Here is a 20,727-nt window from a genome sequence, read left to right as displayed (position 1 = left end):
TCAGAGGCGCTACGGCAGTGTGTCGCGTAAATACATTTTCCTGACATTTCTCTGCTGGTAAAACTGAGCTGGAATTAATATCCATTATTGAAAGGTCATCGCACAGGGACAGGCCAGCAGCCACGTTTAAAATGTTAATAACTCTGATATTTTTCAAATGTAAACACAAGGTCTTCCTTTGTTTTATAATTCTCGCCCTAAATGGTTCGTTTAAAACTGAAAGCGGTTAAGCAAAAAAACCTGAATTGCGTAATGCGGGTGCATGCTGGTGGGATGGCGACTCTCTTTACCAGTCTGTGCGCTTTTCGGCCTGAGAGGCGGTGGGCACCGTACTGAAGCCTTCCCATATACCACCTCCCGTACCTCGTTGAGTCTGAGATGCCACGGATCGGAAGGAACAGCATTATTTCACATAAGCACGGAGAAAGAAAAAGTGCTGCGGGCTGCATTGCGTCGCACGCTTTATCACTAAAAACCCTATCCTACCCTCAATGCAAGGGCTGAGACTTCGGATATGGAGTCACTCACTGACTGCCTTTCTATGTACATAAAAAAGGAACATGTAAATGAAATTAATTGGTTTAGTTTTTCTAAACAGTTCTTCCCCTTCGGAGGCCAACTCTGCTCGCTCTTCAACTCAGAATCATCAATGTCCATGTCGTTCCACATGCTTGATCCGTCAGAGCACTTGATACAGGAGAGCAGGGGGGGAGCAGACCCTCCAGAGACCTCTCAGCGCTGTTAGCGCATGGTCTGAGGCTGAAACTCAGTTTACGCCGGCCTAACACAGCACTGGTATGAAGCACTCGAAGGCAAGAATACTCATTTCCTCCTCTACCTTACAGTTCACTTATATGCAGGTGACTTTTCAAGTATCAACGTTGGAAATAGCTCTCTGTTTGGAAGAGGGAACTGAATTCTGTGGGAACTGTAATGAATATATAAACGAGTGATTGAGCCAGAATTTATCCAAAATAAAGATTAACAGGAAGACCTAATTCAAACCAACCACTTACATTCAAGGCCACAGAGTGGCAGGTCACCAATGACTCTTCGCGCGGCCACACTCCGGTGAATCTTAATACGCTCTGGGTTTGCAAACATGCGTCAGATCTTACCCAGCTTTGGAAAAATCAGTCTGCACAGTCAGTAACCAAGGGGTCTGAGAAGCGGCAGAGCATGAAGGAAAATCAGACCTTGCGCTCATCTCTAGAGACTGGAAGCAGACTGTTCTGCAGGCCGCAGGAGCCTCCCCGCCTCTCTTCCCTTCTACCCTCTAATAGAAGGGGCCGGCAAGGAGTTCCCAAACCCTGTACTCTTGGAACCCACCACCTTTCCTCACCCCGCCATCCTTGCGGCCTGGCCACGCTCCTCAGCCTTAAGACCACGTGGACCCACCTCGCCCACTATCTCTACCTCATCTGCCACCGCAGCTTATGACCACAGCCGTTCACCCACCGTCTCCTGCAGTCAAAACAGAAAGACGATTTTGCACGTCATCCTTCAGAGGCAACGGTCTACCATTTTCAACCGGAGCCCCTTCCATTGTGACACGTGGAACTCACAGTCGTTAGCAAAAGACCTCAAATTGTCCACTTCCTTCTACACATTTCTAGGTGGTGCTGTCTTGTTCCGTACAGCTGCTTCTAGACCGAAGGTTGGCAAAGCTTTTTCTTAAAAGGCCATAATAGTAAATGTTTCAGGCTTTATGGGTCACACAGTCTGTGTCTCAACTACTCGACAGTGCCGTTATAAAACAAATCTAGCCAAAGATACATGTAAATGAAGGGACGTGTCTATGTGCCAACAAAACTTTATTTGTAAAAGCAAGCAGACAGCTGGTGGGCAACAGTTTACTAATCTCAGATCAACAGTCTCCACCGCCTGCTTCTTCTCTCCCAACTGCCATCACCCTCAGACCACTTATTCACTTCCGCTCATTCCCTGAGCACAGTATTAACACTAACATCACTAATATTATTAGCATTAACTAACACTACTCTCACCATGATTACTTTTGTGATTTCCAGTTCACTCCACAAAGCCTGGAATGGGGCCAGGAATCAGGAGAACTGAAGCTTCCATGGTTGCGGCTGGGGACAGACTAGAAGAGGAAAACATTACGAATGTAAAACAGCCCCTCTGTAACAGAGGGCCCTTGACACGTCAGCGTCACTAGCTTCCTGGCAAATCTGCCTGGGCTTCTTCGGGTGCTCTGGCTCTAACAGTCCGCCGCATACAGTATCCCTGTAGCCACAGAGGTCACCTCATAACCAACCCTTCCATACCTGATCTCTCAGTTCCCTAAGTGCCTCTCCTCGAGCATTTTGTCCTTCATCTCGCCTCAGCCACATAACTCCACATTTTTACGAGCCAGGACCTACAGTCTCTCTATTCTCAAATTCAGACATCTGACTCCTTACCGACTCTCTCAACCAGCCAACAGGGCTGCTAAGAATCTTACCAGCACTATTTTGTAGTCTCCTAATTCTCGGTCCAAAGTTAGAATGTTCTGAAGGGATTCGTGGGTGGGCTTTTTGTTCAACGAAACAAATATCAGTAAGATTTACAGGAAACCAAGTGACGTCACCAAGACGGTGATAGAGACGGTTCCTGACTTTACTCCCTTCACGACAAGAAACAACTATTCAAGAACGAGACGCCACTGAGAGAATCCTTGAACACAGACGTAAGGCTGAAGTCCACCCCTGTTACCACAGAGAACGAGACGGACCACATTAGAAGAGTAAGAGAAACAGCCACGTGGTGACCATATTGCCCCTCCCCCAGGCCATGGCAGCACCCCAGGGAAAGGTCTCTTCAATTCCGCTAATGGGAAAATGAACCCACAGGGACAAACAGCAACCCCCTCAAAGTTTTGAGTTGCTTTGCAGGAGACCCTCGTCTGATCTTGCACCACGGGGATTGCAGGGGGGAATCTGCGGGGCTCAATCACTGGACATCTGACTACCGGTGAAGCAGGGAAGGGCTTCTAACACCCAGCACAGGGACCTGGGCAGACTGAGTTTGTATCTGCGGTGCCCAAGCAGTAATATCAATGAACAGCTTTACTCATCTGTACATTCCAGTTGGGGGTGCACCGTGATCAGGGAATTCACTGCACAGTGCGGATCTGTCTGATTTGGATCTTCAAACAAGTTTTGCCATCCCTAGAGCCCAGTTCGCCCATGCCCAGGCAAGGGGCTGAATCACGGCCTTACCTGCTATGGGGAGTAACTTCCAGCACAATCTGACTAGAAGGGCTGGTGACAAGTGGAAGCAGTGCGACCCAGTGACACTTGAGCCAAAGGCAGTTGAGGAAGCAGAGCTGATCCTCTGCAGAGCAAAGCCAGTACCGGGCATGGAGTATTCCTGTGCTACATACAAGTGGAGGATTCATTCGCCACCAAGGCTGAGGGTAACTCTTGGCTCCTCTCAACTAAGGGGGCTACTTGGGAAACTGAGGGTAACATGGAGTGGCGCCTTTATATCTTGTCCAGGCAAGGGAGCAGCAACGTAGCTCCACGCACTGTGCAGGGTGTTATTTGGCCCCATTGGACCAGATGGGCTGGGGACACATCCTCGAAGCTGTGAGCCCAGTAGCACTTGATCCAAGAGGTGGGCAAGCAGAGCCAACAGTTTGCAGACCAAGCCCAGTGGCCCTGTTCAGTCAGAGAACTCAGGGTGCAAGCTGGCTTGACTTAGGTCAACAAAGAGCTTTGGCAGCTTGAGGGTTGTTTCTCCTAATGTTCTCAGGCAGGCAGTGTCATTCGTAGCCCTGCTGGTTGCTGAATTATGGCCTTCAGCCAATCTAACCCGAACACACAGGCAACGGTAGAGCCCATTCCATAACCCAAAGTACAGTGGCACATAAACACCGAGCACAGCCCATGGCTTTGCCCATCTGCAGAGCAAAACTGGCAGCCTCACCTGACAAGGGAATTCAGTACACTCTCACCTGATTCAGATCCCCAAATAATGAACTCTACAGGTGCTGGATACCATCCTGCTGTCCTGCTAGGGCAGGGAAGCTAATTCATAGCCTCAATCTCCTACTGAATAAAGTACCCAGTCTTGACCATCTAGAAAGCCTAATCGGAGAATCCAACCAACCATGGAGCCCATCCCACAGCCTCACTCAGATAGGGAACAGAGCCTGAAATCCTATCCAACTGTTCCACGCCAGTGGCACATCTCTTCCATCCCTGAGGACAAATAGTTGCCTCACCTCCAAAACAGACAAAAACAGCCCATCCCACTTGCCCAAGGACATTTCCAGCAAACACACCCAGAAACCCAAGCTGAGCTGACTGGTGAAGAGCCATCTCTGCCAAAGGAAACTTGCAAAGTCTGGAAGAGGATCTTGATTACTCAAATGCGTGGATATTAACCCAAGGAATAAGGATCATAAAAAGTCTGGTAAATATGACACCATCAAAGGAAACTAACAAAGCTCCAATAACTGGCCGCCCCCCAAAATTGAGATCTATGCACTGTCAAGACAAAGAATTCAGGAAAATCTTTTAAAGAAGCTCAGTGAACAAGAAAACACAGCAAGGAAATGAATTAGAAAAACAATGCATAAAAAAAAAACAAGAAATTCAATAAGGAAATAGCAACCATCAAAAAACAAACAAACAAATCCCCGAGTTGAAAAGTAACTAAATTGATGAATTCAATAGTGCTTTCAGAGTAGACTCAGCAATACAGAAGAAGGAACCAATGACCTGGAGGAAAGGTGATTATACAGTCAAAGAAGCAAAAAGAAAAAGCGATGAAAGACTAAAGAAAGCCTACAGGAATTATGGGGACACAATAAAAGAAAAAATATTCACATTATGGAGATTCCAGAATGAGAAGAGAAAGGATATTTAATGTAATAATTGCTGAAAACTTCCAGAAACTGGGGAGAGGAATGGACATCTAGATGCATGAGGTCCAAAGGACCCTAAAGAGGTTGAACCTGAACAGAGTTACACTGAGACACATTATAATCAAGTTGTCAGAAGTAATAAACAAAGAAAGAATTTTAAAAGCAACAAGAGAAAAGAAAGAAGGTTACATACATGGAAACCCCCACAAAATTCCTGCCAAATTTCTAAACAGAAACTTTCAGACAAGAAGAGAATGGGATGGCATATTTAAAATGTTGAAAGAGATTAACTATAAACCAAGAGTTCTATACCCAGTGAAACTGTCTTTTAGAAATGAAGGAGGAACAAAGACTTTCCTAAATAAACAAAAGAAGTTCATTACCATCAGAAATGCATTATAACAAATGCTAAAGGAAGTTCTTTGAGTGGAAGTAAAAGAATACCAAATACCATCATAAAAATACAAAAAGATCCTGTAAATCTCACTGGTAAGGGTAAGTATACAGTCAGAGCTAGATTCTACAATACGTAACAGTGGTGAATAATACTCTAGTTTACAAGTTTTAAGACAACAAAGGTATTCAAAGTAACCATAATTACAATAATCTGTTCTTAATTACACAATTTAAAAAAACCATCTAAATTGTAACAGCAATAACCTAAAATGTAAGAGAGAGAGGTACAAGTGTCAAGTTTAAAAACTCAGCTGAAGTTGTTATCAGCTTAAAATAGGGGTGTTACAAGCTTAAAATATTTTACATAAGCCTCAATGTAACAAAAAGAAAAAATCCCATAGTAATTACATAAATAACATGCCAAAAAAGTCAAAACATATGGTATCAGGACATCAAAACTCAAAAAAAAAAACAAAAACAAAACAAAACAAAAAACAAAAACAGGTTAAAGAACAATGAATCTATAATACAACCAGAAACGATCAACAAAATGGCAACAGTAAGTCCCTACCTATCAATAATTTCTTTAAGCAAACAAATTAAATTCTCTAATGAAAGGGCACAGAAGGGCTAAATGAATTAAAAAACAAAACAAAACAAGATCCAGCAATATGTGAAGAGTCTTCACTGAGAGTGAGGGGATGAAAGAAACATTTCAAGAAAATGGTAACCAAAAAAAAAAGCAGGGGTAGATATGCTTATGTCAAACAAAATGGACTTTCAGCTAAAAATGACCAGAGACAAAAGATCATTATATGATAATAAAGAGGTCAGTACATGAAAATATACCAATTATAAATATTTATGTGCTGAACATTGGAGTTCCTAAATATATAAGCAAAGACTAACTGATGTAAAAGGAGAAATAACAGTTATACAGTAATAGTTGGGGAGTTTAATACTCTACTCTCAACAAAGGATAAATCAACCAGACAGACAATCTACAAGGAAACAGCAGATGTGAACAACACTAGAGACCAAATGGAGCTAACAGACATACATAGAGAATTCTACCCAACAACGGCAGGATACACATTCTTTTTAGTCACTTTATTTTTGAAGTTTATTCATGTATCTTGAGAGTGTGTGTGCGTGCATGTGCAAGAGCAGGGGAGGGGCAGAGAGAGAGAGAGAAAGAGAGAATCCCAAGCAGGCTCCACGTTGTCAGTGCAGAGCCCGATGTGGGGCTTGAACTCATGAACCATGAGATCATGACCCAAGCCCAAACCAAGAGTCGGACGCTTGAGCCACCCAGGCACCCCCACATTCTTTTCTAGTGCACACTGAACATGTTCTAAGACAGACCATACATTAGGCCACAAAACAAGTCTTAGCAAATTTTAAAAGGCTGAAATCATATTAAGTATCTTCTCTGACACAATGGCATGAAACTAGAAATCAGTACCAATAGGAAAACTGGAAAACTCACAAATACATGGAAATTAAACACTCTCATGAACAACATAGGTTAAAGAAGACATTAAGCATGAGATTAAAACAAAGTTTGGGGCGCCTGGGTGGCTCAGTCAGTTAAGCAGCTGACTCTTGGTTTCGGCTCGTGTCATGATTTCACAGTTCACGGGATCAAGCCACACAACAGGTTCCATGGTATGAGCACGGAGCCTGCTTGGGATTCCCTCTCCCCTTCTCTCTCTGCCCCTCCCCTGCTGTGTGTGCTCTCTCTCAAAATAAATAAGTAAACTTTTAAAAAATAAATAAAACAAAGCTTAAGACAAATGGAAATGGAAACAGAGCATATCAGAACTTGAAGGATGCAGCAAAAGTAGTTCTAAGAGGGAAGTTCAGAGCAATAATGCCTACATTAAGAAGAGCCCAAATGAACACCCTGAATCTACACCTGAAGGAGCTAGAAAAAGACAAACCAACTGTAATGCAATGACATTGTATGATGACAGATCGTAGCTACACTTGCGGTGAGCACAGCATAACGTACAGACTTAGCGAATCACTATGTTGTACATCTGAAACGCAACTGTGCTTCAATTTTAAGAAAAAGAACTGAGCCCAAAGTTAACAGAAAGATCAGAACATAAATAAATGAAACAGAAAACAGAAAAAGAATAGAAAAGATTAATCAAACTAAGAGTTGGTTCTTTGAACAGGTAAACAAAACTGACAAACCCTCACTAGGTTAATCAGAGAGAGAGAGAGAGAAAGGTCTCAAATCAACAAAATTATAAATGAAAAAGGAAACATTACAATGGACACCACAGAAATTCAAAACATGATTAAGAGGCTACTATAAACAACTACACACCAACAAATTGGACAACTTATAAGAAATGAAAAAATTCCTAGAAATGTACAACTTAGCAAGACTGACTCAAGAAAAAAATAGAAAATCTGAACAGACAGATTACTAGTAAGAAGATTGAATCAGTAAGCAAAAACTTCCCAACAAAGAAAAGCCCAGGACGAGATGGCTTCACTGGTGACTTTTACTAAACATTTAAACAAGAATACCAATTATTCTCAAACTCTTCCAAAAAAATTTAAGAGTAGGAAACATTCCTGAACCATAGCCAGCATTTATCCTGTTACTAAAAACCACAAAAGGACACTACTAAGAAAGAAAACTGCAGGCCAATATCCCTGATGAATATAGATGCAAAAATTATCAACAAAACACTAGCAACCCAAAGTCAGCAGCACAGCAAAGGATCATTCACCACGAATAAGTGGGATTTATCCCTGGGATTCAAGAATGCTTCAACATATGCAAAATCAATGTGATATGTCACATTAATAGAAAGAAAGGAAAGAATCATATGATCATCTTACTAGACACAGAAAAAGCATTTGATAAAATTCAATGTCCATTCATAAAATCTAAAAATTAGGCATAAAGAACATACCCTAGCATAATAAAGGCCAAATATGACAAGTCTACACTTTAATATTAGCCTCAACTGTGAAAGACTAAAAGCTTTTCCTCTAAGGTCAGGAAAAAAAGGCCACTCTCAACATTTCTGTTCAACATAGTACAAGAAGTCCTCGCCAGAACAATCAGGCACGAAAAAGAAATAAAAGTCTTTGTAAAGGCACGTAAAAGGAATTGTAAACAAAGAAGCAAAACTGTCTATTTGTAGATGATGGCATTTTATTTTTTAAATTTTTTTTAATATGAAATTTATTGTCAAATTGGTTTCCATACAACACCCAGTGCTCATCCCAACAGGTGCCCTCCTCAATGCTCATCACCTACTTTTCCCTCTCTCCCCCCATCAACTCTCAGTTTACTCTCAATTTTTAAGAGTCTCTTATGGTTTGCCTCCCACCCTCTCTTTTTTTTTCCCCTTCCCCTCCCCCTTGGTCTTCTGTTAAGTTTCTCAGGATCCACATAAGAGTGAAAACATATGTTATCGGTCTTTCTCTGTATGACTTATTTCACTTAGCATCACACTCTCCAGTTCCATTCACGTTGCTACAAAAGGCCATATTTCATTCTTTCTCATTGCCAAGTAGTATTCCATTGTATATATAAACCACAACTTCTTTACCCATTCATCAGTTGATGGACATTTAGGCTCTTTCCATAATCTGGCTATTGTGGAAAGTGCTGCTACAAACACTGGGGTACAAGTACGCCTATGAGATGATGTCATTTTAAATAAAGAAACTCTAAAGACTCAACCAAAAACGGTTAGATCTAATCAGTAAAGTCAGTGAAGTTGCAGGATACAAAATTAACAAAAAAATCAATAGCATTTCTATATGCTAACAATGAATTTTCTGAAAAACGAAGAAATCAATCCCAGTTCCAACAGCATCAAATGCAACAAAATCTTAGGAATAAACGTAAGTAAAGAAGTGAAGGATGTCTATTCTGCAAAATACAACACACTAATGAAAGAAATCAAAGAAGAAAGGAAGATATGGGAAAGTATGATATGTCCATGGATTGAAGAATATTGCTAAAATGTCAAAAATACCAAAAGCCATCTAGATATTCAATGGAATCCCTATCAAGATGACAATGACGTTTTTTACAGAAGTAGAAAAAAACACTCCTAAAACCCAGATGGAGCCACAAAAGACCCCGAATACCCAAAGAAATCCTGAGAAAGAAGAAAAAAGCAGGAGGCATCACAGTTCCTACTTGCAATCTAGAATATAAATCTATGGTCATCAAAACACTATGGTGCTGGCACAAACACAAAGAGACCAATGGAACAGAATCAGAAGCCCAGAAATAAATCCAAGCACATACAGTCAACTAATATTTGACAAGGGAACTAAGAACACTGAGTGGAGAACAGATAGAATGAAATTGGACCTATATTTTACACCACTCATGAAAATTAATTCAAAATGGATACTTTTCATGAAACCATGAAAGCCCTAGAAAAAAAATATAGGAGTAAAACTTCTTGACATGCATCTTGATAATGACTTTTTGGATGTGATGCTTAAAACACAGGCAACGAACAGAAAAATAAACAAGTGGGATGACATCCAACTAAAAACCTTCTGTACACCAAAGAACCCATCAAGAAAGTAAAAAAACAACCTATGGAGTGAGAAAAAGTATTTGCAAACCATGTATCTGACCAGGGGCTAAAATCCAAAATACACAAAGAAATCATACGGTTGGGATGAGCACTGGGTATTATATGTATGTGATGAATCACTCAATTCCACTTCTGAAACCAATATTACACTACATGTTCATTAATTAACTTGGATCTACATAAAATTTTTAAAAAAGACATCATATGACGCAGTAGCAAAAAAAAGTAACCCAATTAAAAAATGGGTAAAGGACCTACCTGAACACACGCTTCTCCAAAGAACATACACAAAAGGCCAACTGGTACATGAAAAGATGCCTAACATCACGAGTCATTAGAAAAATGCAAATTAAAACCACAATGCAGTATCACCTTATGCCTGTTAGAACGGCCACCACTGATAAGGCCAACGATAACAGACGCTGGCATGGATGAGGAAAAGGACCCTTGCGCACTGTTGGCAGGGATGTAAATTGGTGCAGCCTTCCCATACTATGGAAAACAGTATGGAGGATCCTCAAAACAAGCAGACAAACAGAACAAACAAACAAAAAACAAAGAGCTATCATAGGATCCAGTAATTCCACTTCTGGGAATACACCCGAAGGAAACAAAAACACTAACTCAGAAAGCTACCTGCACCTGCATGTTCACAGCAGCATTATTTGCAGTAGCCAGACATGAAAACAAACTAAGTGTCCATCAAGCAGTCAATGGATAAAGAAGGAAGGGTGTGTATGTATACACATAATGGAATATTATTCGGCCATAGAAAAGGAAAACCTACCATTGGTAACAACATGGTTAAACCCCCAAAGCGTTATGCTTTGTGAAATAAGTCAGAAACAGAAAGACAAATATTGTACGATCTCACTTATATGTGGAATCTAAACTATCACCACCGAACTCACAGAAAAACAGATCAGACTTGTGGTTACCAGAAGCAGAGGAAAAGGAGAAAGGTGGTCAAAAGGTACAAGCCCCCAGTTGTAAAAATAAGTAAGTTCTAGGGCTGTAATATACAACATAAGATGACGGTTAGCATTGCTACATGATATACAGGAAAAGTGTTAAGAGCAAATCCTAACAGTTCTCATTATAAGGAAAAACCACTCCCAGTTTTTCTTTCTTTTCTTTGTATTGTATCTATAGGAGAAGATGGACGTTAGCTAAACCTATCGTGGTAATCACTGCACGATACATGTAAACCGAATCATCACACCATACTGCTTAAACCTATACAGTGATGTTGTATCAATTATTTCTCAATGAAACCAGAAAAAAATTTACAAGAAACTAACAAAGTTTTTGCTAGACTCACATTGAAAGAAGCACCACTGGTTTGGACTGAGGAGACCAGGGATAATTCCTTTTACAATGAAAAACAGTTGTAGGGTCCCAAACTTCTACAGGGAAGAATCAGGCTTAGAGTCTTACTCAGCTACAAGTATGGGCCACTCTTATGGGAAAAGAACAAGGATTCAGAAGTTAGAGGCAAGAGCCACAGAGAACCATTCCCAGGGCAAACTATTCTCAAAGCACGGGAGTATTTTTTTCCTTTGGGAACAATGAGGGCTGAGGAAACGTGTCCCCCAAGATTTCAACATTGTCATGGATCGGTGACTGTTATCTACCTTTACTTTGCCCTTTTAAATGAGAGTTCCTCTGATGGTCCTTCTTGCTACGTCTCCTCGTTACAGTCTAGAAATGTGGCAGAGCAGTAACGTGTGTCCTTAGCTCACAGGTCTTCAAGTTCGAGAGGACCAAAATTCAAGGAGCCGCACCTGACAAAAATGTACCCCAGGGGTTGCATACATATCTAGACTTAACTTATTTTCTTTATTTAGAGAGGGAGAGCAAGCATGCCAGTAGGGGAGAGGGGCAGAGGGAAAGAAAGCGAGAGAGAATCTTAAGCACGCTCCACACTCAGCACGGAGCCCGACGTGGGGCTCAATCACACAACCGTGATATCATGACCCGAGGCGAACTCAGATGCTTATTTAACCAACTGAGCCACTCAGCCGCCCCTGATTCATCAACTTTAAACAGCACTTCTTGACTCCCTGCTACGTATGATGAGGAAAATAACAAATAGGCAAAAAAAAAACAAGAGTCTCAAAAGGAATTCTAAGAAGCATTTACCTTGTTCATAAAGTAGCTTCATATTTGAATCTTTGCAGGCCACCAGATTGTTGAGCAACGCAATCACACTTTGCATGGTGTGACCCAGAATGTTCTCCTGATGTTCCTGCAATAGATCACAAATGTCATCATAACTATACAGAATTACAATTACACCACGATAGAGACAAATGATCGGGTGACCTCTGTCCCTTCATCCTTTGCATGAGGCTAAATGGTCAACTTTCTGCACCTAACGAAGCAGATCCTTCCGCATTGAGACACTCCCCCCATCCACGTGTTCAGTTAGCTGGGAGGCAGCATGAGTCATTCAGAGCACAGTGCGGCTGCATGTGGCCTCCAACCCAGGAGCTGAGTGACAGCCACACAGCTGTCTCTGCTTCAGATGGGTGACGCAGGAGTCAGAGTGACCAGAAGTTAACTACGTGGACCTGGGGAGACCGCACCTGAAAGTGACCGAGGTCACAAAATGAAACTGCCAGGTCTTGGAGGGACAACACACGGCAGAGCGACCAGGAGACCCTTGATGGACACGTGGTTTCCAAGGCTTACGAGAACACCCACGCTGCATCTGGCTCTGAGGCTGCCGTGTCACCGGATGTGGGTCTCTCAGCAATGACAGCCCCTTGGCGTCATGCACCTCGCCATCTGTGTCTTCGCTTGATGTAAGACAAGGGCTTTGCTTGCCAAATACCGATGCCCCCGAATTTCTAACTTTCTTTAGAAACACACACTGAAGAGTAAATGGTAACGTTTGAATGTTCCACTGACACGGGCTCAAGAAGATGAATAGGGAAGCGATGGTCCGCCACCAATTTCATCTAATTATTCGTACAGTTGGTTGCGAGGAAAGGGTGATTAATAGGCACAAGATGACACGACACGTTATTCATGATAAAGTAACTAACGATACATAGGAAACCTATTCTAGTCAAGAAAAGAGGAGCTAATCAATCTTTTCAGGGTTTTTTTTTTTTTTTTTTTTTTTGGTCCCATTCAGTAAAATAACACATTCCACTGCTTATTCAAAGACCAGCCTGTCAGCAAATATAGGTCCTTTTCACTGGAGATAAATCCATTGTTCCTTTGATCTACACATTTTTATGATTGAATGTATCTTTTCTACGATGCTCTTGGTGATATTTTTGCCTCTTTGTGAAGCCAGTACTTCAATTTTCCCTTGTGCTGATGGGGTGAGGCCGCTTGTTGATACAGGCATTTCCTTTAGTACAAAAACCAACTATCCAAACCTCCATGACCCCTGAACACTAAGAACCCAGGACTGTACCCTGGCCAACCAGGTTCTCGGACTCCTGCCCTGGAGTTTGCAGACTCCCTGCAGAATGAAGGCCTCTGCCAGCCGCACTACTCAGCCTGCAGAGGGACGTTAGGTGAAGGTGCACTCTGATTATTAGCAGCCCCCACCAACCTTATCCCTGGGGGTCCTCGGGACCAAATATTTGATGCAGGAAATAAAAAGAGACCCATAATCCTGTAACCAGACTGAGAGAAATGGTTCCTTTTCTAGCCATTATTAAATTTTTTTTTTATTTTTTTAATGTTTGTTTATTTTTGAGAAAGAGAGAGAGAGAGAGAGAGAGTGAGAGGGGGAGGGGCAGAAAGAGAGGGAGACACAGAATCCGAAGCAGGCTCCAGGCTCCAAGCTGCCAGCACAGAGCCGGATGCAGGGCTCGAACTCACAAACTACAAGACGATGACCTGAGCTGAAGTCGGACGCTTAACCAACTGAGTCATCCAAGTGCCCCAAAACATTGTTGTTTTTAGGTTTCTTTTTTGTTGGTTTTCAAACAATTCATACACTGTGACCTTTGTTTAATATAAAGTGAGGGCTTTATGAAGAGCATAGTAGAGAATTCTATAGAGTTACTCTTCTCTCTTGCAGGTATATGTGCTTCCTACATGGTGTGGGGGAGAAAACAGCATGGAACAGAATCATTGTCCCTGCTCAAGATGATGCTGTGGTTCCCCAGGGGAACTAACATAGCGATTGCTGTGGCCTAGATTATCATTTCCCCCAGAAAGAATTAAATACATGCGAAGAGCAGTTGAGAAGGTGTAAATATGAATTAAACACACTTCCATTAACTTCTATCAAGCTGAGTTATTTCATTTCTCTTAGCAACGTTAATAAGATTTGTTCTTGCTGTTCACAACCATATTAGCCTACAGGGGATAAATTATCTATTAAAAAACATCATAGTCGCTTCTTAAAGTCAGAGTAGAGGATTTCTAAGAAGGGAGAAAACAGTAGGGTAAGTATGTGGGGCCAGAGTTAGTCTTGGGCACTTCGCAAGCCTCATGGAAGAGAAACTCGAGTTTGGTTCAAAGGCCATGGGCCAGAGTTGGAAGGGAGGGATGATCCCGATGGAAGACTGGGTCCCATCGGATGCTCCTCTAGGGTACCCCATCCCCCAGCACACTATGCCTGAGCCCCAGGGTGAAAAGACTATAACGGAAGGCTAGGTAAAGACCTGATTTTTTTTTTTTTTTTTTTTTTTTTTTTTTTTAATTCCCATGGCTCATGAATAAAGCAAGCAGTCTACACCACGGGCACCTCAACGCACACAAGTAAAGCCCTCTAAGGAGAGACAGAGCAGGTTATGACTGTGGCACAAGAGGGCCTGTGGCACAGGGTCAGGGGCCCAGCCACCAGCGGCCTCGGCGCTGATCTTGGCCCAGGGTGGCAGACACCCATGTGGGCCTGAACAGGGACAAAGCGTGGCTGACAGTTTTGCTGATGCGGCACTACGTGCCGGGGCCTGTATCCCAAGCATGTAAACCTGCATTATCATCTCATTTAATCCTCACACATACACCCAAGTGGCTCCGGTTCTCCCCTTTTTACAGATAAGGACATGGAGGGTAGCGAGGGGAGGTGGGACTTGCCAAGAATCACCCAGCTCTTCAGTGGCGAGGCTGGGATTCGGTCTGGGCGATGGCAGAAGCCATGCCCCTCATCACCACGCGGCATCGCCTGGGGACCACAGGAACGGGGGCGGCGGGGGGGGGGGGGGGGGGGGTTGGAGCCACCAGCCCGTCAGCACATCCCAGCTTAACCAATACCACCTGAGGAGCCACGGGGTGAGGCGGGAGGAACTTAAAGGGCCTGGAGTAGGAGGTGGAAAGAAGCAGCCAAGTACTGAATTGGGGAAGTGCTGCAGTGCTGCCCTCCCTGTGCCACCATCACTGGCACCTGCTGGCCTCATAAAAGCCCTCACTGTGCATCACGATGCTGTAAGACACACAACCCGGGAAGCGAGATGGAGGTGCTGGTCACAACTAAAGGAAAGGAAAGAATAAGCATATTACCCGAAAGACTGAAGATACATACTCGAGCCCCCCCATCCGCAGCACCATTGCTCAGACATAGCATTAGCCTCGGCTGCTGGGTAAGAAAGGCAGCCGAGCTCATCAGAGAAGCCATCACTGACGACCCACGCAGCCACGGAAGGCAATCCTACTGCATTTTAAGATCATGACGAAAACATTTAACTCCTTTATCCATAACCCATCAATAAGCACAGCTGACCTAATTTGTGTGCCTAATGGCATAGTGTATGGACATTTAATAAACAGAGCACTTGAGAGCTCTAATAAAACACAGCATTTGCCAGTAGAGATAATTAGAATGGAAACAGCAAAATTCTGGTGTTTGGCAACATAGATGAAACAACTTCATTAAAATGTACAGCTTCAGCAAATGAAAGGCAGGGGAGCACTGGACCCTGAAGAATCAGCCTTCTCAAAACTAATTGCTTCAGTGCTTAAAGAGGACAGCTCTGAAATACCAAGGGCACAGCAAGGAAACACTACTGAAAAATGATCAGCCATCCCAAAGCAGTTTCACTGTAAACAAAGTGTTAGACTTCGTTCTAATATCTGACGACGTAAACGGCACTAAAAGCCTTCAGATGGCCAGATCCAAGAGTTTGGCAGGGGTCTGAATAGTCAAGGCAGGAAATGCCTTTAGCGATGAAGAGTAACAGTGAACCACGGTCACTCTCTGCTGCCCTTGGTGTGGGGTCAGATCTCAAAAGACAGCAAACCGAAAGGCACCCACCAGTCCCGATGGAGGTTAGAAGCCAAGGGGAGGCTAGAAGGCAGAAGCACACACACAAGTGTTGTGAACATGGAATCTGATCTCCTGGAAATAAACACAGGACACGCCCTATTCAACACACAGTGAGATCATATTTCAGGGGAAACCCACACGTTGCACCGCAGGATGCTAGTCTGCGGTGCACAAGCCTGCCCGCAGTACAAAGGTGCAGCTCTAGGACAGAGCGGGGTGTCCACTCACTGTCCCTTTTACACCTTCTCCCACACGGCTGGGTTCCTAGACAGCTGGAGCCCACAGAAGGCTCTTCAGAGCGTCCCGATGTGACAACCGTATCTGAGGGGACGAGGACACTTTTGCAGATTGCTGATTTTTCACAAGGCTGTGCCACACACTGCTCAAACTCCATGGGATCTAAACTGAACTCATCCTGTCCTTTCTCCTCACACATCCTCCTTTTGTCTGCCCACCATGCAGCCAAAGATCCTGGAATTACCCAGGGGCCAACTGCCTCGCCAACCTCCCACATCCAATCAGCAATCAAGTCCCCCTGATTCTCCCCGGGGCCCCTCTAGGAGCTCTCCTCTGCCACAGGCGGTTGCCATCTTTGGCTGGGGCTGCCACGAGCCCCCTAGTGGAGCCTCTACTTCCAGCCTTCTCTCCTCCACTGCAGACCAGGCTCCTCTTTCTCAAGTAGCAAGGCTCATCCCCCTTCCTAGGGCTTAAAAGTGGGACCCGCAGGCCCAGGGAGCACATGAGAGCCCACCGTAGGCCCAAGGTGGAGGGCCATTGCTTCCCACCATCCAGATTGTCCAGAGCCCCAGGGGAATCAAAGGCCTGAAGCGAGGGGAGGCCACAAGAACCACGGGTGGCAGAAGCAAGGGCATTGTGGTTCCCGTGCTTTTGATCTCAGAGCAGCATCACATTATGATTTTGGAAATATTCTCATGATTTCCTGAGCCAAATTCTGACCCTCGGGGGTAAGGAACAGGGAAGGGAACAAGCTGAAGGGGCACAAATTTAAGATCAATTTCACAGGGCGCCTGGGTGGCTCAGTTGGTTAAGCGTCCAACTCTTGATCTCGGTTCCAGGTCATGATCTCATGGTTCATGGGTTTGAGCCCCACATCGGGCCCTGTGCTACTTGGGATTCTCTGCCTCCCTCCCTCTCTCTGCCCGCCCTCCTCTCTCTCTCAAAAGGGAAGAACACTAAAAAATAAATAAATAAAATGAATTTCACCCATTTACCTCATAAATGCATACAGGATTTCCTGGGAAGCAAGGCAAGGATATATGGACATCCAGAGTGGGAATGTTTGAGGCATGACGAAGTTGGGGCTGGGGTGACTATTACTGGGCATTTGCTCTGCCAGCTGTCAAACAGTCAAACAGCTCCTGGGCCCTGTGGTCAGGGCTGCTGGGGGCTTAGCGGGCTCTGAGGAGGCACTCTTCCCCATAGGTAGCCAGACACATAGGATGCTCTCACCCTAAAAGCCTGGAGGTACAGAACGAAGTCCCTTCTTTTATTTGGGTCATCATCTTTCTGATTCAAGACATGCGAGAAAAGAATTTAAATTTTTGAATCTGACTGACAGATATTGTCGAGGCCCTCAAGCAGCAGCAAATACAAGTTCTTATTAGCAATACATTCCAGCTGGCACAGAAAGGAGGCTGTGGACCAAATGGTACCATTTGCCAATCATATGCCGAGCTCAGCTGGAGAACTCCAGCCCTCGCTCCACGCCAATGGCCGAGTGCTGCGGATGCCCCCCTGGCAGGTGAACTGTGCCGCTTGGCTTGCTCAGCCCTCCTGCCCTTTCACACCATTTAAGCTTCTAGCAGCAAGCTGCCCTCCCCCTGGCTCCCGACAGGGCGCTACGCCTCGAGACAGGCACAGCGGGTCAGAACCAGTGCCGGTCGGGCCGGAGAAACCTGGCAATGGAGACAGAGGGGAGCAGTGGGGACCAGCGTCCCCAGACGCGGGCTGCACCCCTCCCACGTGTCTGCCTGGGATGCCGATGGACGGGCTGATCTGCCCCACAACACCCTGTGTGAGCTAAACACAGGCCCAAAGGGGACAGATGAGCAAATACAGGTGTGTGTCCAGACACACAAGTCCCTCTGCCTTCCCGTTACACCCCTGCCACTGCCCAAAATAATAATCACAATGTTACCAAAATAAGGCCTTGACAAACTACCATCCCCTCTTAAAGATTCAGGCCAGGTGTCATTGGCAGCAGCTGGGGGCCGTGGGGAAGGCGGTCCTTCCCGTTGGACAGCACGGTCATCGCCTTCTCGTGCCTGACTGCACCTACCGTATACGTAACGGTTGGTTCCTTCATTCCTCACCTGATCTCGAGCCCTTTGAGGGCAGAGCTGGGACTTTCGATCAAGTCCCCAGTGCCAGGAGCGGCGCCTGGTAAGCAGAGGCCTCTGGTGTATTAACGAAAAACCAATCTTGCTCGAAGTCGCTTGGGTCAATACAGCTGGGGAAGGGACAGATAGCTCATGAGAGTCTCCGTCAAGGAATGAACTTGTCACTGACCAGAAACTGCCTGCAATTAAATAACTGATAAATACTTATTGAGCAATAAAAATGACCGTCCTCCAAACGTTTAATAGGTACATACTCGCTTTTGGATATTTGCAATGAATGACAAATTCAGACCTTTTTCCTTTAACCAAAATACATCAAATCTCTCACGTGTGAAATAGTTGTCAAGGACTCACGAAGCATGTGCATCGGCATGGAAGATATACACTCCACAATTCCTGACAGACGCAGACACGGTTTTAATGGGGCTCTCCGTTAAAAAGGATCGCTCACAAATATAAAGAAGTGTCCCATTTTAAAGAAAGAAAATATTGCGTTCGGGGACTGGAAAGATCGATACATTCAACTATCACGAGACAGTTTTCAATTACGGCTTTTACTGTGGGAGTTTGCCCACGCTGGGGAGTTCACCAAGTGTGGTGCTCGCGGCTCCTGTCTCAAAGGAGTACTGGCCACGTCTGCCGGAGAAGACCGTGCCGGGAGCTGGCGAGTTTACGTGAACCTAGGGTTTCAGAGAGCAGAGAGAGATGGCGCTAGGCAGAAAGGAATCCGGGCTGAGGAAAGTCAGGGCTCCTTGGCTTGCCCCAAACCAGCAGGCAAACCTGGAGCGAAGTGAGAATCAAAGTCTCAGACTTTGGAAGAAGCTGAGAAAACTTTCTAGTTCAATCTTTTGATTTTAAAGATAAAACAACTGAGGCCCCAGAAGAGAAGAGAAGGAGCAGGAGAAGGTGTCTTCCTTCTCCACCACCTCACTCTGTCCTCACACTTCTAAAAATCACATCAGGGCATGCAGAGTCAAGTAGGCAGCTTTACAAACGTTGTTATTGTTTTGCAAACACTGGAATAATAATATAGACACCGGTCCCTGGAGCTACAGATTCAGTTGACCTTAATTAACACCTCTCCACTAGGTCAGCAAGTGGTAGGTGGGCTATTCCTGAGGACATGATGCCTACTGACCCCCCCCCCACCCCAAAAGCACACGCTGTCTGGATCCCATTGGGTTTTTCAACCAGTTTTTGTTACACAGGGCTGCCTCTAAAGTGGCAGTGAGAGCCTAGCCATCTCACGGTCTGAATTGAAATTTTAAACAAGGAGCACCGTTTTCCAATAAGTTATTCTGAGCAAGGAACAAATCAGACAGCAGGGAAACTGCAAACACACACACTGGATGTTTACCAACGAGCAGCACAACGCGGCCCGGATCTTTGTCACTCACCCTGGAATTTGGTGCACTCGGTATTTTAGGCATGATCACACTTCTGTTCTCAATCTCCATTAACAGAGGGCAATCAGCTTTCCTTTTCTTAGACTCTACTTAGATAGTAACAGTTATATTTGTATAATCACTTTGGAACATTCAATATGCTCATTTTTGGCCGCACAATGATAGAAAATATACGATCCTGGAGAACAAATTGGTTGTGACGGGATAAAAATCATCTGAGGAATTTTTCATCTATTAGATAATACAAAATGCCAGCAAAGACCCAACATAACAAGTAGAACTTGAAGACACTCTAATAAATGCATAAACTGGGTAAAAACATAGAAGTGTTAACGTGGCTCATGCTGGACAACCGTGGGCAGGGTCAAGGGGTCTCGTGCTGGGAAAAGGTTTGAGAGAAGGGATCAAGAAACGCACAGACGCTGAGCAGAGACCAGGGTATATCTTGGAAACACAAGAAGAATAAGGAGATTCCAGAGGAGTAAGGAGACTGACCAACTTGACCAAGAAAGAATGTGACCATATATTGGCTGGTCTCATTTCTGAAACCTAGAAGGGGACTGTGGACTATGGAGAGCTCAAATTAATTTCTTAGGTCAAGCCAGGCTGGGCATCTCCTAAGGACCTTCAGATGTCAGCTGACACCTGATCCCCCTCTTTAACATCTATTCTGGGACAAACCCCTATGGGAGTCTTGGCTGTGTGCTGGACAATCAAGGCTCTATTCATGCAGTGCCCATCTGCTCACACCCACTGCTTCTGGATCAAAGCAACAGTCCCAACAGTGCCTGGGAAGTGCCTTGAGCTTAGGATGAAAGAGAAGGGAGGAGAGGAAAGGGAAGGATACCGGGTTTTCATATTTTTA

General features: G+C 44.4%; 1 protein-coding gene across 6 annotated transcripts in view; it reads right to left on the bottom strand.

Moving 5' to 3' along the window:
* Positions 1-20,727, bottom strand: part of ULK4 (unc-51 like kinase 4) — a 569,816-nt gene that overhangs the window by 229,462 nt on the left and 319,627 nt on the right. For all 6 annotated transcript variants that reach the window (XM_053903940.1, XM_053903943.1, XM_053903944.1 and 3 more), the window contains one exon: positions 12,004-12,109. In XM_053903940.1, the coding sequence (XP_053759915.1) occupies positions 12,004-12,109 (106 nt within the window). The remainder of the gene's footprint in view (positions 1-12,003; positions 12,110-20,727) is intronic.

Source organism: Panthera pardus, unplaced genomic scaffold (genome assembly GCF_024362965.1).
Source record: "Panthera pardus isolate Hobbes unplaced genomic scaffold, ASM2436296v1 HiC_scaffold_16, whole genome shotgun sequence".
In the NCBI taxonomy this organism is placed as follows: domain Eukaryota; kingdom Metazoa; phylum Chordata; class Mammalia; order Carnivora; family Felidae; genus Panthera; species Panthera pardus.
This window is presented reverse-complemented; position numbering and strand designations above follow the sequence as displayed.